Genomic DNA, 24,040 nt, shown 5'->3' on the forward strand with positions numbered 1-24,040 from the left:
GAATGATATCTAAAGGATGGAAATTAACTGGCATTGTGTACAGGAAGATTTCCAGGAGCAAGGAAGCAGTATATTTGATATTTAAACATATTCACTCTTGACAGTTCTTTTCTTTTGTTTTGCTTGAAATTGGGAAGATATTTAGGTGGGATTTCTGGAACGAGGGAGTGAGGAGATCGTCAAATCCTCTTCCTACAAAGCAGTGATAAAACCGGAGGAAATTATTAATATCTAAAGCAACCATTTCAGGACTCTGAAAACTGACCAAGGCATCAACAAATTGAGAAGTGTTTATTAGGGTAAAAACAAAAACAAACCTATTGAACCTCAAGCAGTAAGAGTGGCTGTCTGTATGATTATTCCCTACGGCAGCTCCTACCAACCCCTGCCCCTACACCTTCCCTAGCTCCATCAGCAACAGTAGTTCTACCAGAATGAGGCAAGCTGCGAAAACCAGAAGTTTCTCTGCTGCAGAGAACTGATCTGATTTGGAGCAGAACTTTGAAATACCCAATACCTTCGGCCATTATGAGAAACAGTAGGGATTTTGGTAAAAACCAATAAGGAACGGCAACGTTGCAAGATGTGGAAACAACCCAAATGCCCATCAATACATGATTGGATTAGTAAGCTGTGGTATATGTATACCATGGAATATTACTCAGCTGTAAGAAATAATGAAGATACGACATCTCTATGGTTCTCCTGGAGAGAGTTGGAACCCATTATATTAAGTGAAGTATCCCAAGAATGGAAAAACAAGCATCACATGTACTCACCAGAAAATTGGTTTCCCTGATCATCACCTAAATACACATCTGGGAACGACACCAATCGGATATCAGACTGAGGTGGGGGGTGGGGGCAGGGGATGGGGGTATGCCTACACAATGAGTGCATTGCGCACCGTTTGGGGAATGGTAACGCTTGAAGGTGCTGACTCGGGAAGGGGGGGTGGGGAAGGGAGGGATATATACCTACATGATGGGTGCAACGCGCACTATCTGGGGAACAGACACGCCTGGAGCTCTGACTTGGGGGGAAAGGCGGTACATGGGCAACGTATGTAACCTGCAATTCTGTATCCCCCATAACAATAAGATGAAATAAAAAAAAAAAAAAAAAAAAGCATTGCAGATAGTTTGAGGTCACCATCCCAGTTGAGGTTAACAGCAGATTTGCAGACTAATAAAAAATTTCACAGGAAAAATCTGGAAAATGAGATAGCCAGAGTGGTCTGTAATAAACTGCCACGTATCCTGACTGGTCTGGACAGCGAACATCTGTGCATGCATGCTGAGGAGAAACGATAGGCAACCCTAGCTGTGCACACACTCCTGATTGAATGCAAGGCCCTGTGAAGTCGTGGAGACGACAGGATGAGGTCCAGAAGGAAGTAAAATCTAGAAAGACCATGAACTGCCTGAACTATCTGCACACAAATCCATTAGAAAAGTGTGAAAATCTTACTTACTCAAGCGTTTGAATGCAACCTCTATATGATACCACAGAGGTGAGTCCTGGAAAGCCAGGCTTAAATACAGAAGGAAGAATTAAAAAACAAAAAACCCAAAGAGACATCAACGTCTGTATACCACAAGGGAGACAGACCCCATAATTAGTCCAGGTAAATTCCTGAAAGCAGGAGGAGACAAATCAGAATCTGGAGTTTGTACAATACTTTTTCCTAAAGTGTCCAATTTCCAACAAAAAAAATTAAGAGACAGGAAAGTGAAACCCGTGAAACAGAAGCTGTATGGGGTCCTGATCATGGAATTTCCAGAGAGACTTCAAACTATTTCTAATAGATATGTTCAAAAAACAAAAGGGAACCATGGTTCAAGAATTAAAGGAAACTGTAATGGTAATGACTCATCCAAAAGAAAATATGAATAAAGAGATACAAATTATAAAAAAGAATCAAGTATAAATTCCATACATGAAAACTATAATAATGAAAATGAAAAATTCACTGGACAGTTTCAACAGAAGATTCAAGATGGCAAACGAAAGAATAAATGGGAATTATCCAGTCTGAAGAACAGGGGAAAAAAATGAAGAAAAACAAACAGAGCCTCAGAGATCTGTGAGACAATCAAATATACCAACAGATGAATAACGGTTGGGAAAGGAGGAAAGGAGAGAGAGAAAGGGTAAAAAATTTTAAAAGAAATAATAGCCACAACATTTCCAAATTTGATGAAAAATAGTGATATAATAATCTAAAAATTCAAAAAGCTCAACAAACTCCGAGTAGAATAAAACAAAGAAACCTGCATCTGGACATATCAAAAAGCAACCTATTAGAAAACAAAGACCAAGGGAGACTATTGAAAGCAGCAGGAGAAAAAATAAGAGACTCATCACATACAGAAGAATGACATGCTTATTAGTAGCTGACTTCTCGTCGGAAAAACATGGAGGTGAGAAGACAGTGAGATGAAATATTCAAAGTGCTGAAAGGAAAAAGTTGTCAAATAAGAATTCTATATCCAGCCAAACTATCCTTCAAATTGAAGTTGACAGAAGAGCATTGTAAAAGAGCCATTGCAAAAGTTGTCACATTCAAAGTGGATTCACTTGTGTCAAACCCGGGCAAAATGGAGCCAGGGAAGGCCATAAACGGAGGGCTCTCACGCATGATATACCTGATAAGAGGAATTATCACGAGAAATTTTTGCACACTGCAGTTTACCACAAGTCACACGAGGACAGTTAGCAGCACAAAGACAGACAGCCGCTTATACAAAAACACTTGCCTGACACGGTTTCACAAGCCCAATCCAATGAAACAGTGTGCTGTGGCTTTAACATTACAAATTTTACCTAGCCACTGCCGCCACTCACCAATCAGAGCTGGCCAGCTCCTGAAGGATACTGCCAGTGCCAATGAACTTTCTTTCAAAACAACTTGCCTAACCTCCTTTTTCACCAATAAAACTCTAACGTTTTCCTGTGTTCTCCAGACACGCTGGAGGCCCCCCTGGTCTGTAGTGTGTCCAAGACCGCAATCCTTCTTCTTGTACATTATTCCCAAATAAAAGCTTTTTATTAATACTTAGAGATTTATCACTATATTTTTTTAAATTGACAACAGATAAACAAAAACTGAAAGAATTTATGGCTAGCAATCTTGCCTTATACAAAATACTTAGGAAAGTCTTTCAGTTTGAAAGAAAATGATACCAACTGGTAAATCAAATTCACACAAGGAAATAAAGAACAAAGAAACGACAAATACAAAGGTAAATACAAAATATTGCATAAATATATCTTTCTCTCTTCTTTGAGCAGCTGAGAATTAAAAAGACTTAAGAATGTATTAAAGCATTAAAACGTTGTATTCATGGGTTCATGTCATAGAGATGTAATAAAAATGACAATAACAGCACAAAGGAGGGAAAGGAAATCAGGCTATATTGGGGCACTTTCTCTATTTTACCAGACTTAATATTAATCTGAAGTAGATTTAGATAAATTAAGACACATATTGTAATCATTACAGCAACCACTAAGAAAGTAACTAAAACTATAGTTACAAAATTAGCAAAGGAATTAACATGGCACAATGAAATAATTACATAGCAGAAAAGAAAGCAGTAAAGAAGTAAAAGTAGAGGAAAAGAAAAGAGCCACATGGAAAACAAACAGCAAAATGGAAAATGTAATTGCAACCATATCAATAATCATATTATGTGTGAATATTCTAAGATTATCCAGACAGAAAATCAACAAAGACACATCAGAGTACCAAATGGACATAACAGACATTTATAGACTATTCCATCCCACAGCTGCAGAATATACATTCTTCTCAACAGCACGTGGAACATTCTCCAGGACAGATTATATGTTAGGGCACAAAACAAATCTCATCCAATTTTAAAAAACCAAAATCATATCAAGTATTCTTTCTGACCACAATGAAACAAAACTAGAAGTCAATAACAGGAGGAACACTGGAAACTGTACAAATACATGGAAACTAAACAACACGCTCCTCAACAATCAATAGGTCAATGAAGAAACTAAACAGGAAATTAAAAAATGTCTTGAGACAAATTAAAATGAAAACACAACATACCAAAACCTATGGGATATGGCCAAAGCAGTTCCAAGAGGGAAGTTTATAACAATAAATGGCTAGTGGAAAGATCTCAAATAAACAACCTAATGTTGTGCCTCAAAAAACTAGAAAAAAATGAGCAAACTATACCCAAAATTGGTAGAAGGAAAGACAAAGTAAAGATCAGAGCAGAAATAAATAAAATAGAGACTAAAAAGCAATACAAAGGATCAATGAAATGAAGAGTCATTTTCTGAAAAGATAAACAAAGCCAACAAACTTTTAGCTAGACTAAGGAAACAAGAGAAATGACTCAAATAAATAATATCAGAGATGAAAGGAGACATGGCAACTGATAACACAGAAATACTGAGGGATCATTAGAGACTTATGAACAACGGTATGCTAACAAATTGGAAAACTTACAAGCAATTGATAAACTGCTGGACAAATACAACCTACCAAGATAGAATCATGAAGAAAGAGAAAACCTGAACAGACCAATAACGAGTAATAAGATTGAATCAGCCATACGAAGTCACCCTCCAAGCAAAGCCCAGGACCTGATGGATTCACTGCTGAATTCTACCAAACATTCAAAAAACAAATTACGCCAATTCTTTTGAAACTATTCAAAAAAATAAAGTTGAGAGAATTCTTCCAAACTCATTCTGCCCAGCATTACTGTGATACCAAAACCAGACAAAGACACAACAAAAAGAAAAAAACAAAACTACAAGCCAATATCCCTGATGGACATAGATGCAAAAATCTTCAACAAAATAGTAACAAACTGAATTCAACAGCACATCAAAAAGGTCATTCACCATGATCACATGGGAATCATCCCAGGGATCCAAGGATGCTTCAGAATATGCAAATCAATAAATATGATACACTATGTTAACAGAATAGAGGACAAAACCCCTGTGATTATCTCGATAGAGGCAGAAAAAGCATTCAATATTCAACACCCCTTCATCATAAAAATCCAAAACAAGTCCCAAAACTTAAATTAGGCATAGAAGGAATGTACCTCAACACAATAAAAGCCAAATATGACAAGCCCCCAGCTAACATCATACTGAATGGGGAAAAATTCAAAGCTTTTCCTCTATAATCTGGAACAAGACAAGCATGCCCACTGACACCATGTCTATTCAACATGGTACTGGAAGTCCCAGCCAGAACAACTAGCCAAGAGAAAGAAGTAAAGGGCATACAAATTGGAAAGGGGGAAAACAAATTATCTTTGTTTACAGATGACATGAACCTGTGTATAGAAAATCCAATAGACCACCAAAAACCTACTGGAAGCAAAAAATGAATCCAGTAAATTTTCAGGATACAAAATCAACATCTAAAAATCAGTAGCATTTCTATATACCAACAGTGAACTATCTGAAAAAGAAATCAAGAAATCAATCCCACTTACAACAGCTAAATAAAAAATACCTACAAATAAATTTAACCAAAGTGGTGAAAGCTATCTACAATGAAAGCTGTAAAACACTGATGAAAGTAGTTGAAGAAGACATCAATAAATGGAAATATAGCTCATGTTCATGTATTGGGAGAATTAATATTGTTAAAATGTCCATGCAACACAAAGCGATCTACACATTAAATGCAATCCCCATGAAAACATGAATGACATTTTTCACAGAAATAGACAAAACAATCCTAAAATTCATATGGAACCACAGAATTCCGTGAGTAGCCAAAGTAATTCTGAACAACAACAACAAAAAGAAGACAAAGCTGGAGGTATCAATATACTACAAAGCTATGGTAACCAAAATAGCATGGTGGTGGCATAAAAACAGACTCATAGATTAATGGAACGTAATAATAGAGAACCCATTAATAAGTATACATATTTACAGCCAAATGATTTTTGACAAAGGTGCTGAAAGTACACAATGAGGAAAGAAAAGTCTCTTCAATAAATAGTGCTGGAAAATTGGATATCCACATGTGGAAGAATGAAACTAGATCCCATATCTCTTGCCATTTGTAAAAATCAACTCAAAATGGACTGAACACATAATGTGAGACCCCAAACTATGAAACTACTAGGAAAACACAGAGGAAATGCTTCACGTCATTGTCTGGGCAAGGATGTTTTTGAATAAGATCTCAAAAGCCCAGGCAACAAAAGGAAAAATAAACAAATGGGATTACACCAAACTAAGAAGCTTCTGCACAGTAAGGGAAACAATCAACAAAGTGAATAGCCCAACCTACAGAAAGGAAGAAAATACTCACAAACTACGCATCTGCCGAGGGGTTAATACCCAGACTATAATGGGAACTTAGACAACTCAATAGCAAAAAAATCTAAATAATCCCATTTAAAAATAGGCAAGGGACATGAATAGACAGTTCTCAAAAGAAAACACACAAATGGCCAACAGGTATATGAAGAAAATGCTCAATATCACTAATCATCAGAGAAATACAAATCGAAACCACTATGAGGTATCATCTCACTCCAGTTACAATGGCTATAACCAAAAGGACAAAAAATAACACATGTTGGCAAGGATGTGAATAAAAGGGGAACTTTCATACACTATTGCGAATGTAAATTAGCACAGCCATTATGGACAACAGTATAAACATTCCTCCCAAAATTAAAAATAGAACTACCATATGCTCCAACAATCTGACTGCGGGGTATATATCCAAAGGAAATGAAATCAGTATGTTGAAGAGACATCTGTACTCCTATGTTTCTTGCAGCACACACACACACACACACACACACACACTGTAGCCAAGGTATGGAATAGACCTAAATGTCCATCAATAGACAAACAGATAAAGAAAGCGTGGTATGAACACAAAATGGAATACTATTTGGCCATAAAAAGAAATGAAATCCTGTCATTTGTCACCACATGGGTAAACACAGAGGACATTATGTTAAGTGAAATAAACCAAGCACAGAAGGACAAATAGTGCAGGATATGTGGAATATAAAAATGTTCATCTCACACAAGTGGAGAGTATAATAGTGGTAGCCAGAGACTGGGGAGAGTAAGAGGTATGGCCAGAAGGGGAGAGGTTGGTCAACTGGTACAAAGTTATAGTTAGACAGGAGAAATAAGTTCTGGTGTTCTATTGCACAATATGGTGACTATAGACAACAGCAATGTGTTGTATACTTCAAAATAGAAGGGAGGATTTTGAATGCTCTCATCACAAAGAAATGACAAGTGTTTGAGGTAATGGATATGCCAATTACTCTGATTTGACCATTACTCAACGTATATAATGCGTTAAAACATCACAATGTACCCCATAAATATGTATAATTCTCACGTGAGAATTAAAAACAAAATAAACATAAAACATGCAAATAGTCTAAACATACCAATTTAAAGACAGAGATTGAAAGACTGGATAAAAATGCAAGATCTTGCCAGATGTGGTGGTGCACACCTGTCGTCCCACCTACTCCAGAGGCTGAAGCTGGAGGATCCCTTGAGTCCAGGAGTTCAAGGCTGCAGTGCCCTATGGTCACGCATATGAATAGCCACTGCACTCCATCCTGGGCAACACAGCAAGACCCGTCTCTAAAATAAAGGAATAAATGAATAAATAAAAGAAAGATATTTATAAATGTGGTCTCTAAAGGCACACAGAAAGAAAGAAACAAAGGAGAGAAAGAAGCAAAGGAAACAAAGAAGGAGAGAGGGGGAGGGAGGGAGGGGAAGGTGAAGGAAGGATGGAAGATAGGAAGGAAAGAAAGAAGGAAAGAAAAGAAGTGAAGGTCATTTAACTTGGACTGGAAGAAGTAGAACTTTTACTCACAAATATCATGATCATGTATGTAGAATATTCCAGTGAACCCACCAAACTAACGCAAACACAGCAAAAAGACTAGAAGTAACAAACAAGTTTAGCAAGGTCACTGGAGATAATACTTCTATATAAAACTCTATTGTATTTCTATATAGTAGGAAAAAAACTACAAAAGGTAAATTAACAAAATAATTTCATTCAAAATTGGATGTAAAGAATAAAATACTTAGAAATAAATAAATAAAACAAATAAATTTAATAAAGAAGTGCGGGATTTGTATGCTGAAAACTACAAAACATTGCTGAGAGAAATTAAAGATCTAAATAAATGGAGGAACATTCCTTGTTCATGGATTGGGCGATTTGATATTATTAAGATGGCAGTTCTCCTCAAAGGAATCTATAAATTCAATGCAGACCCTACCAAAATCCAAGCAGACAGTTTTTGTGTTGAAATTGAAAGGCAATCCTAAAACTCATATGGAAACGTACAGGACCTAGAATAGCCTAAAGTTTTGAAAAAGAGCATAACTGGAGGACTTTCACCAGTCTGCTTTAAGATTTACTGTGTTACTAGATTATATGTTAATCTAGACAGTGGGATTCTGGCAAAATGATAGGCATATAGATCAATGGAACAGAATTGAGAGTCCAGAAATAAATCCTTAATATTTTATTGTCCACTGGTTTTTAACAATGATCCTAAGACAATTCAATTGGGAAAAGGCAATTCTTTTTTTTTTTTTTTTTTTTTTCTTTTTTTCCCTTTTTCCTTTGGGGACAAATGGATACCCATAAGCAAAAACAGAAACAAGCAAAAAAATTCACATCACATTACACAATCTCAAAATTGATCATAGACCTTAATGTAAGAACCAACCCTTGAAACTTCACAGTGAAAACATAGATGAAAATCTTCATCACCTCTTAGATGTGACATTGAAAGCATAATTCATAGAGGAAAAAAATTGATAACTTCGACTTTATCAAATTCAAAACTCTTGATTTTCAAAATCCACTGTTAAAAGAATGAATAGACGAGCCACAAACTTGGAAAAAATATTTGCAAATCCTGTATCCGGTAAATAACTTGTATCCAGAATACATAAAGAACTTTTACAACTCAATAAAAAGAAAAGAACACATTTTTGAAATGGGCAAAAGATTTGAACAGACATTTCACTAAAAAAGATACAGAACAGCAATTAAGCACACGATTATATGTTCATCACCGTTAGTCATTAGGGAAGTGCAAATTAAATCTACATCTTTACTCCCACTAGAATGACTGAAATAAAAAAGACACACAACACCAAGTGTTGTCAAGGATGTGAAAAAAAGTGGAACCTTCACGCATTGCAGTGTGAATGTAAAGTGACAGATTCTTTGGAAAACAGTTTGGTAGTTTATAATATGTTAAACATAAACTTACCATATGACCCAGCAGTTTCACTCCTAGGAATCTGCCCAGGAGACACAAAAACATATTTTTACACAGAGTCTTGCCAGAAAATATTCATAGCAGCGTTGTTCCTAATAGCCCCAAACTACAAACTAATGTCCATCAGTAAATGGTAAATCAAAATGTGGTACAACCACACAACGGAATAAACACGAACAAAATAGTGACACGTGCAACAATTCGGATGAACTTCAAAAACATTATGGCAAGTGACAGAAACCAGACACGAAAGACTACATGTTGTGTGGTTGTGTTTATATGAAATGTCCAGAAAACAAAGTCACAGAGACAAAAAGGAGATCAGTGGTTGTCTGGGGGTAGGAACGGGAGTGAAGACTAACTGGTAATTTGGTGATTGTTGCACAATTCTATAAACTTACTAAACTTACTCAAAATCATTTCCTGTTTGGCTACTTCGCATGTTCTGGTATCTAATTTTGCTCTACATGCTTTCTTTTGATGATTTTATCAACTCCTGTGGCTTCAGCTGTCTTGTAAATCCTTATGCTACTCTGTATCTCCAACCCAAATCCATTTCCCAAAGTCCCATTGGCATTTCTAAATCCCTATTGGAAACATCTAACCCGGCAATCCATAGATATCTCAATCTTAATTAATTTAATATGGTTCTCATTATCTTTACCCCACTTTCACCGTCAGTCTTATCTTCCCTTTATAACATTTATGAATTCTTCTTCTAGTCTCTATATTGAAGTATAAATTCTTCCTAAAGCTAAGATATGTTTGCCAAACCCTAATTTTTAAAAACTGTGCTAAAGTGTAAATTCTTAACCAGTACGTAAGGGTGTGTGACCCTTGGTGTCTGTTTTCATTAATAATGACATTGATTATTAAACTGATATTTTAGCATATACTGTGTGAAGTGCTATTCCGCTTACTCTCTTATGTCAAGACCCAGTGGTGAATAAAATAATTTCCCTGTAATATGGATTTACAGTTTAGTGATAAAGACAAAGACAAGGAAATAAATGTAAAATGACAGGATCTCACCTCTAATACAAACAAATTCAGGACATTACATCCTGGAGTGGAAAATAGGAAACCTGTCTTTGAAATGTCGGGATCCTTCCCCCTTCCCACCAGGCTATGGAGAAATCATTAATTAACAAAAGATAGGTGTCTTTACCAATGTCATAAAATGTTTGCATTTCATAGTTGAAAATGACACGTTTTAGTTTTCATTTTCCAGATAATTAATCAGATTGAAAATTTGTTGCTGTGTATGTGTCTTTTAATTCCTCCTTCGGTGAATTACCTTTTCATATCCTTTCCCATTTTTCTATGCGTAGTCTTTTTGTTTCTCCTTAATTTGTAGGAGCACTTGATTGCATTGTGGAATCAAAGATGGCCTCGTGGTCAGGGCCAAGTCCGACCGACCGGTCTGGGGCGGGGGCGGGGCGGGGTCAGAGGCTGGACACGGGAAGGTTCAGGGTCAAGGGTCAGGGTCTGTCTTGAGAGGGGGTCAGGGCGGGGTCAGGACTGGCTCTTCCGCCCCTCCCTCCTGTCTGGCGTCAAGCCATGGTTGCCCGGGTGGCGAGGATCCGAGGCCGGCGGCCGGCCCCGTTCCTCTGGCCGCTGCCGCTGCTGCTTCTGCCCCTGAGCCTGGGGGTCGTGCCCACTCCGCAGTCCCGGGGCCCCAGCCCCTCCCAGACGCCACGCGAGGCCGGAGGGAGCCCGGCGGCGCAGGAGGGCCGGCAGCAGGCAGCCGGCAGGCCCCTGGGCTCTGCAGGCCCAGCCCAAGCAGAGGGTGTGTGGCCCAGCCGAGCGTGGGGGCTTAGAGGGACGGGGCGGGGAGCAGGCAGCGGGGCTGCAGGCTATACGGGGCGGGGGCATGGAGTTCAGCTGAACAGGGGGTGGGAGGATGGAGGGCGGACCAGCAGAAGGGCCGACTGGGGGGAGGCAAGAAGAGGTGGGGGTGTATAGGCCAGGGGAGGGTGCGACTGGGGGAGGCTGAAGGCCTAGCTCAGGCCCAGTGTCTGGTGCTCCAGAGTCACCGGCGTCTTTTCTCTGCCCTCGGCTTCCAATCAGGTAGCCCCAGAGACGACATCAGCAGAGGTGGGTCAAGGCTCTCTTCCCAGGACCCGTGGTGGGAGCCGTGGAACTAGATAGATGGCCAGCGCCTGACCCTGGGGCTGGGTGGAGGGATGGAACAGCAGAACTACTGCTGGGAGCCCAGAGTTGGGTGGGCCCAGGGGTCTCACGTCCCTTTCCTAAGGCCTGGGAGCACAAGCCAGGGACCAGGGCACTGCCTTTCAGGGGTCTGGGCCCACTGTGCCCCTCCTAGGGGGGAGTCTTAGAACCAAGGTTGTCTTTGTTAGCCCTACCCGCTCTCCTTCTAGAAATAGAGGATCATGAATCAGAGAGGGGGAGTGAGTTTGTCTAGGCCACACAGCACCACAGACTCCTGCCTGGGAATCTCTGTCCCCAGGGTACTGGGGAGAGGTAACGGGGCACAGACACACAGAAGCCACAATCTTGAGCAAGTAACATTAATAATGTCTCAGCCCTTCAGTTCTCTGATCTGCAAAGTAGGCATAGAGGTGTGCTGGTGAAAGGAAATAAAGTCACGGCCTGGCTGCCAGTCCCCCAGCCCTTGGCAGGCCCAGTTAAGGATAAGCTGCTGTGGTCACCCTCAGTCACCTTCAGTGGCCCCACCCCCAGGCCCGTGGGCCCCCATTCCTAGAGAGCTTGCTCAATTTTTCTCGGTCATCTGGTCTTTGGTGAGGGCCACTGAAGGGGTAGCCCTCAGTCATTTTGGCCAGGTCACCCGTCTGTCCTGTAGCCTTGGTTTTCCCATCTGTGAAGTAGAGGAGGGGCCTCACTGGGGTGACATTTACGGGCACCACCAGTGTCTCTAACAGGTGGGTGGGGCTGTCTCCACAGTGTGCGGGAAGCCCAGGGCGATGGGGAAGATCTATGGTGGCCAGGACGCTGAGGCTGGCCAGTGGCCGTGGCAGGCCAGCCTGCTGTACAAGGGCTCGCACCTCTGTGGAGCTGCCCTCATCGACTCCCACTGGCTCGTTTCGGCTGCCCACTGCTTTTTCAAGTGAGTCCTTCCCTGGGGTCCTCAGCAGAGGGGCTGGCGAGGGAGGGAGATGCAAGGGGAAGTGGAGACAAGGGACGTAAGGGGTCCCACCTGTTTCTCCCCTGGGCTTTGGTCTGGGTAATCTGCTGCCACACAGTGGATGTGGTGCCTGCCTTTGACCTGCATTCCCTTTCGCCTGGACTGTCCTCCGCACTTGCCACCCAGCCCTCCCTTCATCTGCCCAGGTCCTCTTCGACCTTCATCCTCAGCTCCAGCAGAGAACCGCCCCCAGCCCCGTCCTCTGTGTCTGTGCCCCCAACACAGACGTGCCTGAGAGCATCAGCAGTGTGTGTCTTGGCCAGGCCTTCTCCTCGCTGTCCCCCACACTCCTGTGAGTCAGACTCAGGCAGGGACGTGGGACTCTGCACCTGTGACCAGCAACCAGGTCATTCTTTTCTATGTAAAACTGCCTGCCTGAGAGAAGCCGTGCCTGGCTGCCTGGGTGGGAAGGATGGGGCCTTCTGACCCTGGAGAATGACATAGACAGTCAGGAGTCTAACTCCTCTGGCCCTCCTGGGCCTGACCCAGTGCCCAGCTTCTGAGCAGACGTGGAGGGACGCACAGGGAGTGGAGGGTATCACAGCCCAGGTCAGGGAGTTGCAGCTTGGGCATTTACTGGCTTTGAGACCCCAGCTGGGTCCTGTCAGCATCTACTCTGTGCCACACTTACCTAAGACCCTCTGTGGCACAGGACGGTGGCAAGACCCGACGTCCGGGTGTCTCCATCCTCTCAAGAAGGCGAGGCACAGGCTCCAGTCAGCATGATGCAGGAGAGCAATCCTAACGTGGGTGAGGGGCAGGCCCAAAGGAGAGGAGTCGAGAGAGATGCTGCAGTCTGACGGGAGGGCTGAGGAGCTGCAAGGGTTTGCCAGAGGGGAGACTCGGGCATGGGGAGTGTGGCGAGGGCCTTCGAGGTGGGCGTCCTGTGTGAACAAAACCACAAGAGTAGGACGTTTCATCAGTCATGTTCAGGAACAAGGAGAGCTTCAGTTTTATGCACTCATCTGGGCATTTGTTAACAAATCCTTTGTGAGTGCTTACAGCCCGGTGGAGAAGCAATCACCGGGGAAGAGGCAGGAAAGGTGGTTGGGGCATGGGGAGCATTCAGAAGGGTCAGGCTGGAGCTAGGAGTGAGCCAGAGCTCCTTATGTTGTAAGATAAAAGTGCTCGATTCGATGACCCCATCAAGGACTCTTCCAGGACTAGAATTCTCTGCCCCTCTGATTCTAGGGTGTGATGGGAAGCCATGTGTCCTGACATCGTGCGTAGAATACCCATTAGCCTTAGGAGAAGAGAGCTCCTGCCTGTTGGAAACGGGAAGACAAAGCTGCCTGGCATCATGGCAGGGTGGAGGGGCCGAGAGAAGTGTGGGCACTTAGACAAGGACTCAGGAAGAGAGCGCTGCCCACACTCAGAGAGGATGGTGATAATGGGCCCTTTCTTCCTCCAGAAAATCCCGGGCCCTGGAGAACTATCAGGTTCTGTTGGGATACACTCAACTGTATCAGCAAACCCAGCACACCCAGAAGATGTCTGTGAACCAGATTATCACCCACCCAGACTTTGAGAAGTTGCACCCCTTTGGGAGTGACATTGCCATGTTACAGCTGGACCTGCCTGTCAACTTCACTTTCTACATTGCCCCAGTCTGCCTCCCATCCTCAGACATGCAGCTGCCCAGTAACGCATCCTGTTGGATAACTGGCTGGGGAATGCTCACCGAGGACAGTGAGGCGGGTGTGGGAGAAGCTGGAGGATGAGGGAGGGGAGGTTGAGGAAGGGGTAGGGGAGGAGAAGAGGGATGGAAGGGAAGAAGGGAGAGTGGCTTAGCCAGGCAAAGAGGCCCAGGCTGGTTTCTGGAGCCACTGGACCTTGGTCCTCTGTACCTCATTTCCATGACCTATGAGATGAGAACCAACCATGCTGGCCCTTCTAGGTCTAAAGGTGTGTGGGTTCCACAGCTTCTGAGTCCCCTAAGTCCCAGGCTCGGAAAGTCTGGGAATCTTTGACCTTTGGAATCAAGAGTCTGGGTTTTTTGATTCTTCTTGGTTCTTGACTCTAAGGTTTTAATCAGCCACGGATCTGAAATGACTTGTTCCACTCAAAAGTTATGCTCGGGGGCTGGCCTATTCCAGTTCACCATCCAACATCTTAATCTTCCCTTGCCATAGAGGGTGCCTGGGAAAAGTAGAAGGAAAACACATTGTGGCTTCAGACCTCTGAGCCCGCATGATCAAGTTAGAATGATTACGGCTTAGGAGTGTTTAAACTCTCTGAACCTCACTTTGCTCTTACCGTAACCTGGGTCAACCATCTCCTTCATAGTCCTGTTAGGTGAACTGAATAACAGAAAAGAAAGTTGTTTTTGTTTTTTTTAGATTGAAAGAAGAGAAATATAGGCAAAGACTTATAAACCCAAGAGTGTGTATTGAAGAAAGGAGTGTTTACGGGCTTTGGGGAAATGCTTATGGTATAATGTTAAGGGGAAAAAAGAAGAACATATATGTATAATTATTTGTAGGGTCACAATTTAGTACAGTGTTTCTGAACAGAGGTGCTGCAGCTATTTTGGACCAAACATGTTTTTACTGAGTGGGGCTCTGCTAGCGTCCCTGGCCTTTGCCTACTAAACATCAGGATCACTCCCTAATCACATGACGGCCAAATCCCAGCATTCACACACACCCATACAGACTGGTTATTCCTTGAGGTCAGGGGCCATATATTACCTGTTTTAGTATCCCAACCTGTGCCCTGGGGCCTGGTCCCACTGTACTGCTGCCACCTGGCCCGACAGGCCATCACTTCTTGCCTATAGCTTCTGAACTGGTCTGCCAGCTTCCGCCATTGTGTTTCTCCACTGTAGTCTCCACATAGCATCCGAGTGTCACTTTAAAACATAAGTCATGTCACTTCGCTGTTCAGTACCCTCCAGTGCCTCATTTGTGCTTAGAATGAAATCCCAACTCCCTACCTTGGCTGTAAGGCCTTGTGTGACATTGATGCCCTTCTCCTTGTCTGCCTCATTTCCTACTGCTCCCTTCACGTGCCCCATCCCAGCCACTCAGGCCTCCTCGCTGCTCCTTGAATATGCCAAGGCCATTCCCGTCTCAGGCCTTTAGCTTTGCTGCCTTCCCTGCCTTGCTCGCTCTCCCCTCTAATCCTTGCATGACTGTTTCTTCCTTACATTTGCAACTCAGCTCCTCCTCTGAGGAGTTTTACTTAATCACATGAGCTAAAGTAGGAACCCCTACCATCACATCTCCCTGTTTTATTTTCTTCATACCACTTAATCTAAAATAATTGTACTTACTTCATCTACTCTGTATCTTCCAACTAAAAAATGTACTTACTTCATCTACTCTGTATCTTCCTTGTATCATTAGTATCTAAAAGATGCCTTGTGTGAGGGTAGATGAACAGATGAGAGAATAGATAAGTGACTGGGTGAGTGGATGGATAGGTGGATAGTTGGGAGGATGAGTGGGTAGATGGAAGGGAAGATGGATGGACGTGTGCATAGAAGGATGGGTGACTGCATGGATGGACAGATGGATGGATGGATGGATGGATGGATGCGTGGATGGGTGGATGATGTTTGGGTGGGTAAATGGATGTATGGGATAGATGTGTGGATAGAGGAGTGGGTGGATAGATGGGGTGGATGGATATGTTGATAGATGGAAGGATGGGTGGGTGAATGATGGAGGGACGGGTGGAGGGATAGATAAAAGCGTGGATGGATGGAAGGATGAATGGATGAATAGGGATGTGTGGGAAGAGAGGTAAGTGGATGGAGGAATGGGTAAATGAGTGAACGGGTGGGCAGATGGGTGGATGAAGAGTTGGGAGAAAGATCAGTGATAGATGGATGGAGGATGGATGGGACAGTTCATGAAAGGGTAGATGGGTCAGTGAACGATTGCTAAGCCCTGATGAGTGTGTCACGTGTTGGTGGGATTTGTCTCTTTTTGGAATGGAGTGGTGTGATCTATTGCTATGAGAGAGGTGAAAGGAATAGGATGAGTATGTGGAGGGGTTTGAGAAAAAGAGTAGCTTATCAAGGATGGGTAGAAGACTTAAGCAGTGTTTAAAGCTCAGCTGTTCTGAGAAAACGCCATGTTTCACGGGGGGAGTGAGGAGCAGTCAGGAACAGTGGAGGTTCAGAGTAGCCTGGGCTTGTTTGGCTACCCTACAGGGCATGCCAATGACCTCCGCTTATCTTTGCAGTGCGTCTATTACCGCCCTTCAGTCTCCAGGAGGGTAAAGTGATCCTCATTGAGAACATGTTCTGCAATTTCTTGTATGGTCAAATTACTAGCAAAGGCAATACTTACTATGTGCATGAGGATATGGTGTGTGCGGGAGACTTCTCGACGGGAAAGTCCATCTGCCAGGTGAGTAAGGCCGTTTCTACTCTTTCCTTGCTTGTTCTCTTGGCCTCAGTTTCCCCAGTGGGGATTGTGTTGCCTCTACTCTCTTTGTGCAGACCCCTGGACTTATCAGGAAGGGAACCCCTGTTTCCTTCCCCTGTGTGTCTTCCCTGAGCTCCATCCCTCAGAAATCTCCCCCAGACTACCCCCTTCCCCATCCCAGCATGATGAGCGTTTTCTGGAAAGACCCTCAGACAACATCCATTTTTGTTACCTATTTTAAACATTTTTATTGCAGCATAATGTACACACGTAAGAGTGCATGATTCATAAGTGTATAGTTTGATGAACCTTCCCATGCTGATACCACAGCATCCCAGGGAGCCCTCTGCATGCTCCCTTCTCATCGCTAATGCCCAAAGGTAACCACCATCTTAACTTTTAACACTTTAGATTCAATTCTGAATTTTCCATACATGGAATTTAGAGTTGGCACTCTTCTGTGTCTTAACATTATATTGGTGAGATTCATCCATACGATTACACATCATTGTAGCTTGTTCATTCTCATTGCTCTATAGCATGCCATTGTGTGAATCAAATTCTATCATCAGTTTTACACTGGGGGGATATCTGAGTAGTTTCCAAGTTGGAAGTATTATGAATAGCAGTGCTATATACATTTTTGTATTTGTCTTTGGGGCAGAGATGAACACCGTGTATTTCACGTTCTATTTTCATAGAAGCCCACCAGTAGACTTGCTGGAGGAAAAGGTGCGTGTGTTCAGCTTTGGCAAAAAGGTTAGCTTTGGCTTCAGGTCAGCCAAAAAGCCCTCCCTCCTGCAGTGGATGAGTTTCTATCCTCACCAACACTTGGCCTTTCCCATCTTTTTTCATTTTGGCCATTTTGGTGAGTGAGTAGTGGTTTATAGTTTTAATTTGTATTTTCTGATGGCTAATTAAATTAAGTATTTTTTCATATGTTTATCGTTATTGGATATCTTCTGTGAAGTTTCCCTTCAAGTTTTTTTTCCCCTCTTATTTTTCTGTTGGGCTGCCTGTCTTTTTCTTCTAGGAGTTCTTTATATATTCTAGATATAAGTTCACTGTTAGACATATGGGTTGTGAAGATCTTTTCCAACCCTCTGTAATGTCCCCTTTTCTAGGTGGGGAAACTGAGGCCCAGAGAGGGAAAGTGGGCGGCCTAAAGTGAGGCGGCACAACCCGGGCCCAGGTGATCTGACTCCAAGGCCAACCTTGCCTCTACGACATCTCCCATAGCGTCCAGCCCCTTAGCTGGCATCTGTGGGCCGAGCTTTTGTGTAGATGCCACTGTGGAGCAGAGAGGAAAGTGGTAGGAACCTGGAGTCAGAGACATTGCTCTGCCACGTGTGCCTGCCCTGTGACCTTGAATGGTCTCTCTACCTTCTGAGCCTGGGTCCTCATTCACAGTGTGGGGGGGTTCTGAGGATTCCTTCATGAATTTGTTGAAAGGATAGTGTAGTGGGTTGAATAGTGTTCCCCCAAATTTATGTGCACTCGGAACCTCAGAATGTGACCTATTTTGGAAATAGGATCTTTAAGGATGTAATTAGTTAAGAATCTCAAGATGAGAGCATCCTGGATTTAGGCCCTAAATTCAATGACTGGTGTCCTCATAAGAAGAGTAGAGGCCACAGAGACACAAAGAGACAAGATGGCCACGTGAAGACAGGCGGAGAGTGGGGTGATGCTCCGCAGGCCAAGGAATGCCAGGGCCACCAGAAGCTGGAAGAGGTAGGAGGGGTTCTCCCCTAGAGCCTTTGGAGGTCGAGTGACCCTAACAACATCTTGATTTTGGACTTCTGGCCTCAAGAACTGAGAGAGAATCAGTTTCTGTTATTTCTAAGCCACCAAGTGTGTGGCAATGTGTTATGGCAAGCACTTGGAGTGAATACACTTAGCTAAGGTCACAGCACTTGGGAAACGACAGATTGAAAACTAGAACCAGGTCTGTCCTGCCCTGCAGCCTGAGCCTGAATCCCCCTAGCCTGTGGGAGGGCTCACCAACAGCACTGTTTTCATTACTGCCCCGTGAGCTGGCTGAGCCAGAGGGAGGGAGCTTGGCCCACCCGCCCTCCTGGTGGGAGGTAGCCCCAGATTGCTTGGTTTCCCATCCACATACCCCTCCTTTCCGGCAGCCTGGCCTGGCCCATCCTCCTCACAGAGTCTGTGGAGTAAGGAGTCTGCTGAGTGCCAGGGCCTGGTGGGGCTCAGCCACCGGCTCCCCAGTCCAGCTCCCTTCCAGCCTTCTTCTCCAGCTGCCTTCTCTTGCAAAGGCCATGCCCGTGGAGCCTCAGGACCAGCACCCTTTTACTGCCTGCTGGACATCCGTAGTGCCCCCTCGACCCTGCCCCTCCTGCAGGCCAAGGACACCACTGAGCTGGTGCCTCCTTAGCCTTTCAGTCACCACTGTATGTCTATTAGATGCCATCTGGATTCATCTCCTGCCACTCACCTGCTCTTGTCCCCACGTCCACCCAAGGCTCTCTTCTCTCCCCCAGACTACCCCTATCCTTGCGTGGAGCACCTAGAAACAACTCTGAGGAGAGATGGGGCCCCGGGCTGACTCAGTGCTCAGACTGTGGAGCAGGACAGGCCTGGTTCCAGTCTTCCTCTGTCATTTGTATGTGCTGTGACCTTAGCTATGTTCTCACCTGTGAAATGGGCTTGCTAACAGCCCCTACTTCATAAGGTTCCTGTAGAAAACTTAGCATCATGCCTGGCTTTTAGCAGGTGCTTAACAAGTGTTGGTTTTCATGTTCCTGGCCTTGTCTGTCTCCGTCTATCTGAGTTATACTCATTCTTCTGAGCCTGTCTTAGACCTGTCCTACCCGCCACAGCCCCGGCCCCACTGACGTGTGTGTGTGTGCATGTGCGTGCATACACACACAGTTGCCTCTGTCTCCACAGTAGTGCAAACCACAGCTCACTCTGCATGGAGTAATTAGTGTTGGGGCATCCTCTGCCAACTCTGAGTTCTCCAAGGGTCTGAGTCTGCTGGAGTACTTCCCCTCTCCCCCAGACTGGCCCAGAATCCAGCATGATGTTGGCAACCACATGATTCATTTGCATGAACTGAGGAGGCCTGGAGTGGGTGGGGACCACTGCCCAGAGGACCAGGCCTCCCACTGGCCTTGGACTGGCTCAGTGGGGGGGTGCACTGCAGGGAGCGGCGAGGGCATTCGGAGTAGGGGGCACCAAGGGGAAGACCTGAGGCAGCAAAGGCACATTCCCACTCTCAGGAAGACCGTGTGTGTGAATCACCAAAAATTGGGAGGCTGAGACCACAGACATCTATTATCTTACAGTTCTGGAAGTCAAAAGTCTAAAACTGAGGTGTCAGCGGGACTGGTTCCTTCTGGAGGCTCTAGGGGAGAGTCTGTTTCCTGCCTTTTGCAGCTTCTAGAGGCCGCCTGCATTCCATGTCTTGTGGCCTCTTCATCCATCTTCAAAGCACACCAGCGTGACCCCTGCATCTATTGTCACATCTCCTCTGACTCTGATCCTCCTGCCTCCCTCTTTCCCCTATAAGGAACTTTGTAATGACATTGGGCCTCCTAGATACTCCAGGATAATCCCCCACTTTAGGATTCTCCACTCAACTGCATCTGCAAAGTCCCTTTTGCCACAGGAGATAACATATTCACAGCTTCCCGGGATGAGGATGTGGACGTTTTAGGGGCCACTTTTTGGCCACCACACCATGTCCCCCCGTGCCTCCCCTCAGGCCTCCACACCCTGCCCCCAGCCCTGCTGTCCCTCTCAGCACGCCATCTTGCTTCTTCCCTCACTGAGGGGACCCAGGCGGTCAGACTAGAGCTCGCTCCTCCCGGGCCTGCATCTACCCACCTCAGATCTGCCTGGTCCTGGGCCCGCCTTGAGCACCCAGCACCCAGGGCCTTTCCCCTGCTCTCCCCTTCACACCTCCCACGGAGACACACAGCAGTAATCTCCTCTAGCTGCTGCCCAATTTCTCTGCCTCCCTTCCCCAAAGACTCCTCCTCTCCTTACCCCACGCTGCCCCACCGTGCTCCCACGTGCCGCCAGACCTGCTTGGCCCGCAGCCTCTGCTCCCCTGGCACGCCAGCAGCACTTGTCGCCTGGCGCCAGGCCCAGCCACTGCCCACTCTGCTTCTGGCTGCCCCCTCCTGGTCACTAAATATATGCTGGAGACCCCAGAGCCGAGTTCTCAGCCCTCTTCCCTCTCTCTCTGCACCTTCTCCTTGTGGTGATAAAGGATTAGATTCCACAAGTCCCTTGGCTCCTCCTTCAAAATAGCATCCCAAATCTGTCTCACCTTCCCTCCTATAGTCCTTCCTGGTCTCCCTCTCTAGCTGGTGCTCAGCAACCGTTCATTCTCCACACGGCACCAAACTGATCTGTTTAGACAGGTCATGCGTCCCACCCCTGATGATGTTCCTCTAGACTCCCTCCGTGCGGCCCTGGGACCTCCCCTGGCCCCATGCTCCCGACCGCTGGGCTCACGCTTCTGCTTGTTTGCGCTAACTGTGCCCTCTGCTCCTGGACCTTGCAGGGGAAGGTTCTCTTTCCTGTCTCCAGTCCCAGCTCAGGAAAGCTTTCTGTGACCACCTTCCACCTTCTGCAGGGTCTGTCTGCTTGTTTACTGTGGCTCCTGCCCTCCCACCCCAAGGTTGAGACCCTTTATTTGGGCCTCACCTTTTGGCCTATGAAGTAGGGGGCTGACCCCACCATGACAGCATTTCAGTACTCTAGTTACTCCCAGCAACCTTCTAGAGACCCCTGCCTGCTCCCCTAGAGAAGCGGGCTGTCTCCACCAGGCCGGGTATGGGCATTTTCTGAAGATGCTCGCCCAAGAAGCGGAGAGAAAGCCCAAGGTCCAAATGAACAAACAATGGAGGAGCCCCCAGTGGGAATGCTCTGCCGCAGCTCAGGGTTTACAAGAAGTGAGGTCTGCACAGAGGTGAGAGCGGGCCCAGCTCTGCTCACAGCCCCAGCCTCTCCTGGGCCCTGTCCCTACAGCTGTCCCCTGTAGGCCTTAGGCAGCGTGTTGTCCCACGTGCAAGGCACAGGGGGTGGGGTCCACATGTTGACAGATTCAGATCCATGATTGTCCACCTTGAGGATCAGCTTAGGAGCATCTCGGTACTCGACCCAGTGTCCCACCCTGGAGATGTTTGTCTAGTGGGTCTGCAGTGGGACCCTGACTCAGACGGTGGACGCACAGAGTGCTTCACCTTGCTACCTGATGTCTCTGAGCTACTCAGTCCCCAACGCCAACTCCTCCCTCTCTCTCCCTCTCTCTCTCTCTCTTTCCTCAGGGCGATTCCGGGGGGCCCCTGGTCTGCTACGTCCCCAGTGCCTGGGTCCTGGTGGGGCTGGGCAGCTGGGGCCTGGACTGCCGGCATCCCGTCTACCCTGGCATCTTCACCAGGGTCACCTACTTCACTGACTGGATCAACGAAATCAAGAGACTCACTCCTCTTCCTGCCCCTGCGTCTGCTCCTCCTCTCACTGGCTCTCAGCCCCAGCGCCTGAGGGCTGCCGGCTCTCCCGGGCCCTGCACAGCCCTTGTGCCTCCACAGACCTGGCTCCTGCTGCCCTTTACCCTCAGGGCCCGGGGGTGACCTGGGAGGCCCTCCACTCCTCTCTGTCCAGGCTCCAGTCTTCATGCTGGAACCTCCTCCCTCCAGCCCACCATCTCTGCATGGTTCCTCCCCAGCTTTTCTTGTCCATCAGCTGCCACTCCCTAAACCAAGCCTGGCAAAACCAGACCAAACCAAACCAAATAAAAAACCCATCTGCTCCACCTCCTCCCTGCACAGCCATCTGGAGATTCCTCCTCCTCACCTGCCTGCTCTCCCTTCAGGGGTAGTCGTCTGATGCCCAGGGCAAGGGCGTGGGTCCCGCAGGGACTCTGAACCTCAGGCCCCAGGGCTGGGGGGCACTCCAGGTACTGAGGGAGCCGGGGCTGCCAGCCAGGGAGCGAGGGGTCTGTGACTGCCCTTGCCCAGTCCTTCAGAGCTGAGGCTTTGCCCCTGGAGTCCACTGTGCAGGGAAGCAAGGACCTCCCCGAAGTAGAACGGTACTCCTAGGGCTGGAGGAGGGAGCAGTGGCTCCCAGTGGAGAGCAAGGGAGGGAGGTCCGCGGGGCGCAGGGTGACTAAGCAGGACTAAGGGACACGACCCAGGCTGTGAGCGAGGAAGGGAGTTGTGGCCTGTGGCAAGAGGGCTCTCATGGAGGCCTAGAAAAGTGGATCAAAAGCAGACAGAGTAGGGCCCTGACGCCAGGCTTAGAGCTGAAGTTTAGGCCAGCCATGCTTGGAGCTCTGCTCCTGGGGACAACTCCCAGCACCTCCTCACTTGCCTCCGTAGGCCCTGCTCTCCCCAAGTCTTCAGGAGCCTGGTGCACTGCCCGCCCGCCCAGCCCCCAACCCCACATGAACCTGCTTGCTCCTGTCCAAGGCCCCAGGCCAAGCCTGCCCTGGGATGTCCACACTCCTCCTGTGGTTGGAGCCTGGTGTCACCTTCTCTGCTTAGCTGACCCAGGACTTAGTGGCCCAGCAGTAAGCCTGAAAGAAGTGTCCTAGGCCATCCCTCCTGCAGATCTGCCATACACAAAGTCCTTGTGCAGCCAGCAGGACCCCGGGGCTCCCAGTGCAGCCCAACCCAGGCTTCAGATACCACATTAAAACTGGGAGAGCTCCCATTTAGCACATGTCCATATGGACCAAGTGCCATCCAAAGGATCTAGCGCACATTCTTCCGATCCTGGTATTGCCCAAATGTCCTGGACCCTCACCAGCAGGGAGGCACAGATCGACTCACGTGTGCATCACCACCAGGATTTCATTGGCTTAGACCCTCTGCTACTCATGCAGGAATTCTCATCCCCAAATAATCTTGTGAGGCCTTAAGAAAGTATCTTCCCAGTGTCCAATCCTGTAGGGGCATTTCTAGCAGCCCCTGCCTGTAGCCGGAGCCCCACCACGCAGGCAGCATGATGCCGGGTTGTATGCCCACTACTGGCATCCAGCCTTAGAGCCCAGCAGTCTCTGGAAAGGGGACAGCAAGCATTCCCTCCCCTGGTAGTAAGCTCAGTTACAGGGTCTCACAGCAGGGTTTCTCAGGACTCTGGGATGTCAGTGAGAGACAGCATGCATTCCACACAGGTTCTCCACAAGCTCAGGAAAGTTTGAGTAG

At 46.3% G+C, this 24,040-nt stretch overlaps 1 protein-coding gene across 1 annotated transcript; it reads left to right on the plus strand.

The window, feature by feature from the left end:
- Window positions 1-10,877: 10,877 nt before the first annotated feature.
- On the plus strand, window positions 10,878-22,465 carry LOC138385894 (putative serine protease 47). The gene is given in 7 exon segments (XM_069472083.1): window positions 10,878-11,212; window positions 11,348-11,414; window positions 12,221-12,405; window positions 13,895-14,183; window positions 21,836-21,922; window positions 21,924-22,022; window positions 22,160-22,465. Coding segments are annotated over 7 exon segments (1,368 nt in total).
- The last annotated feature ends 1,575 nt before the right edge of the window (window positions 22,466-24,040 follow it).

This window comes from Eulemur rufifrons, chromosome 7, assembly GCF_041146395.1.
Source record: "Eulemur rufifrons isolate Redbay chromosome 7, OSU_ERuf_1, whole genome shotgun sequence".
NCBI lineage: Eukaryota > Metazoa > Chordata > Mammalia > Primates > Lemuridae > Eulemur > Eulemur rufifrons.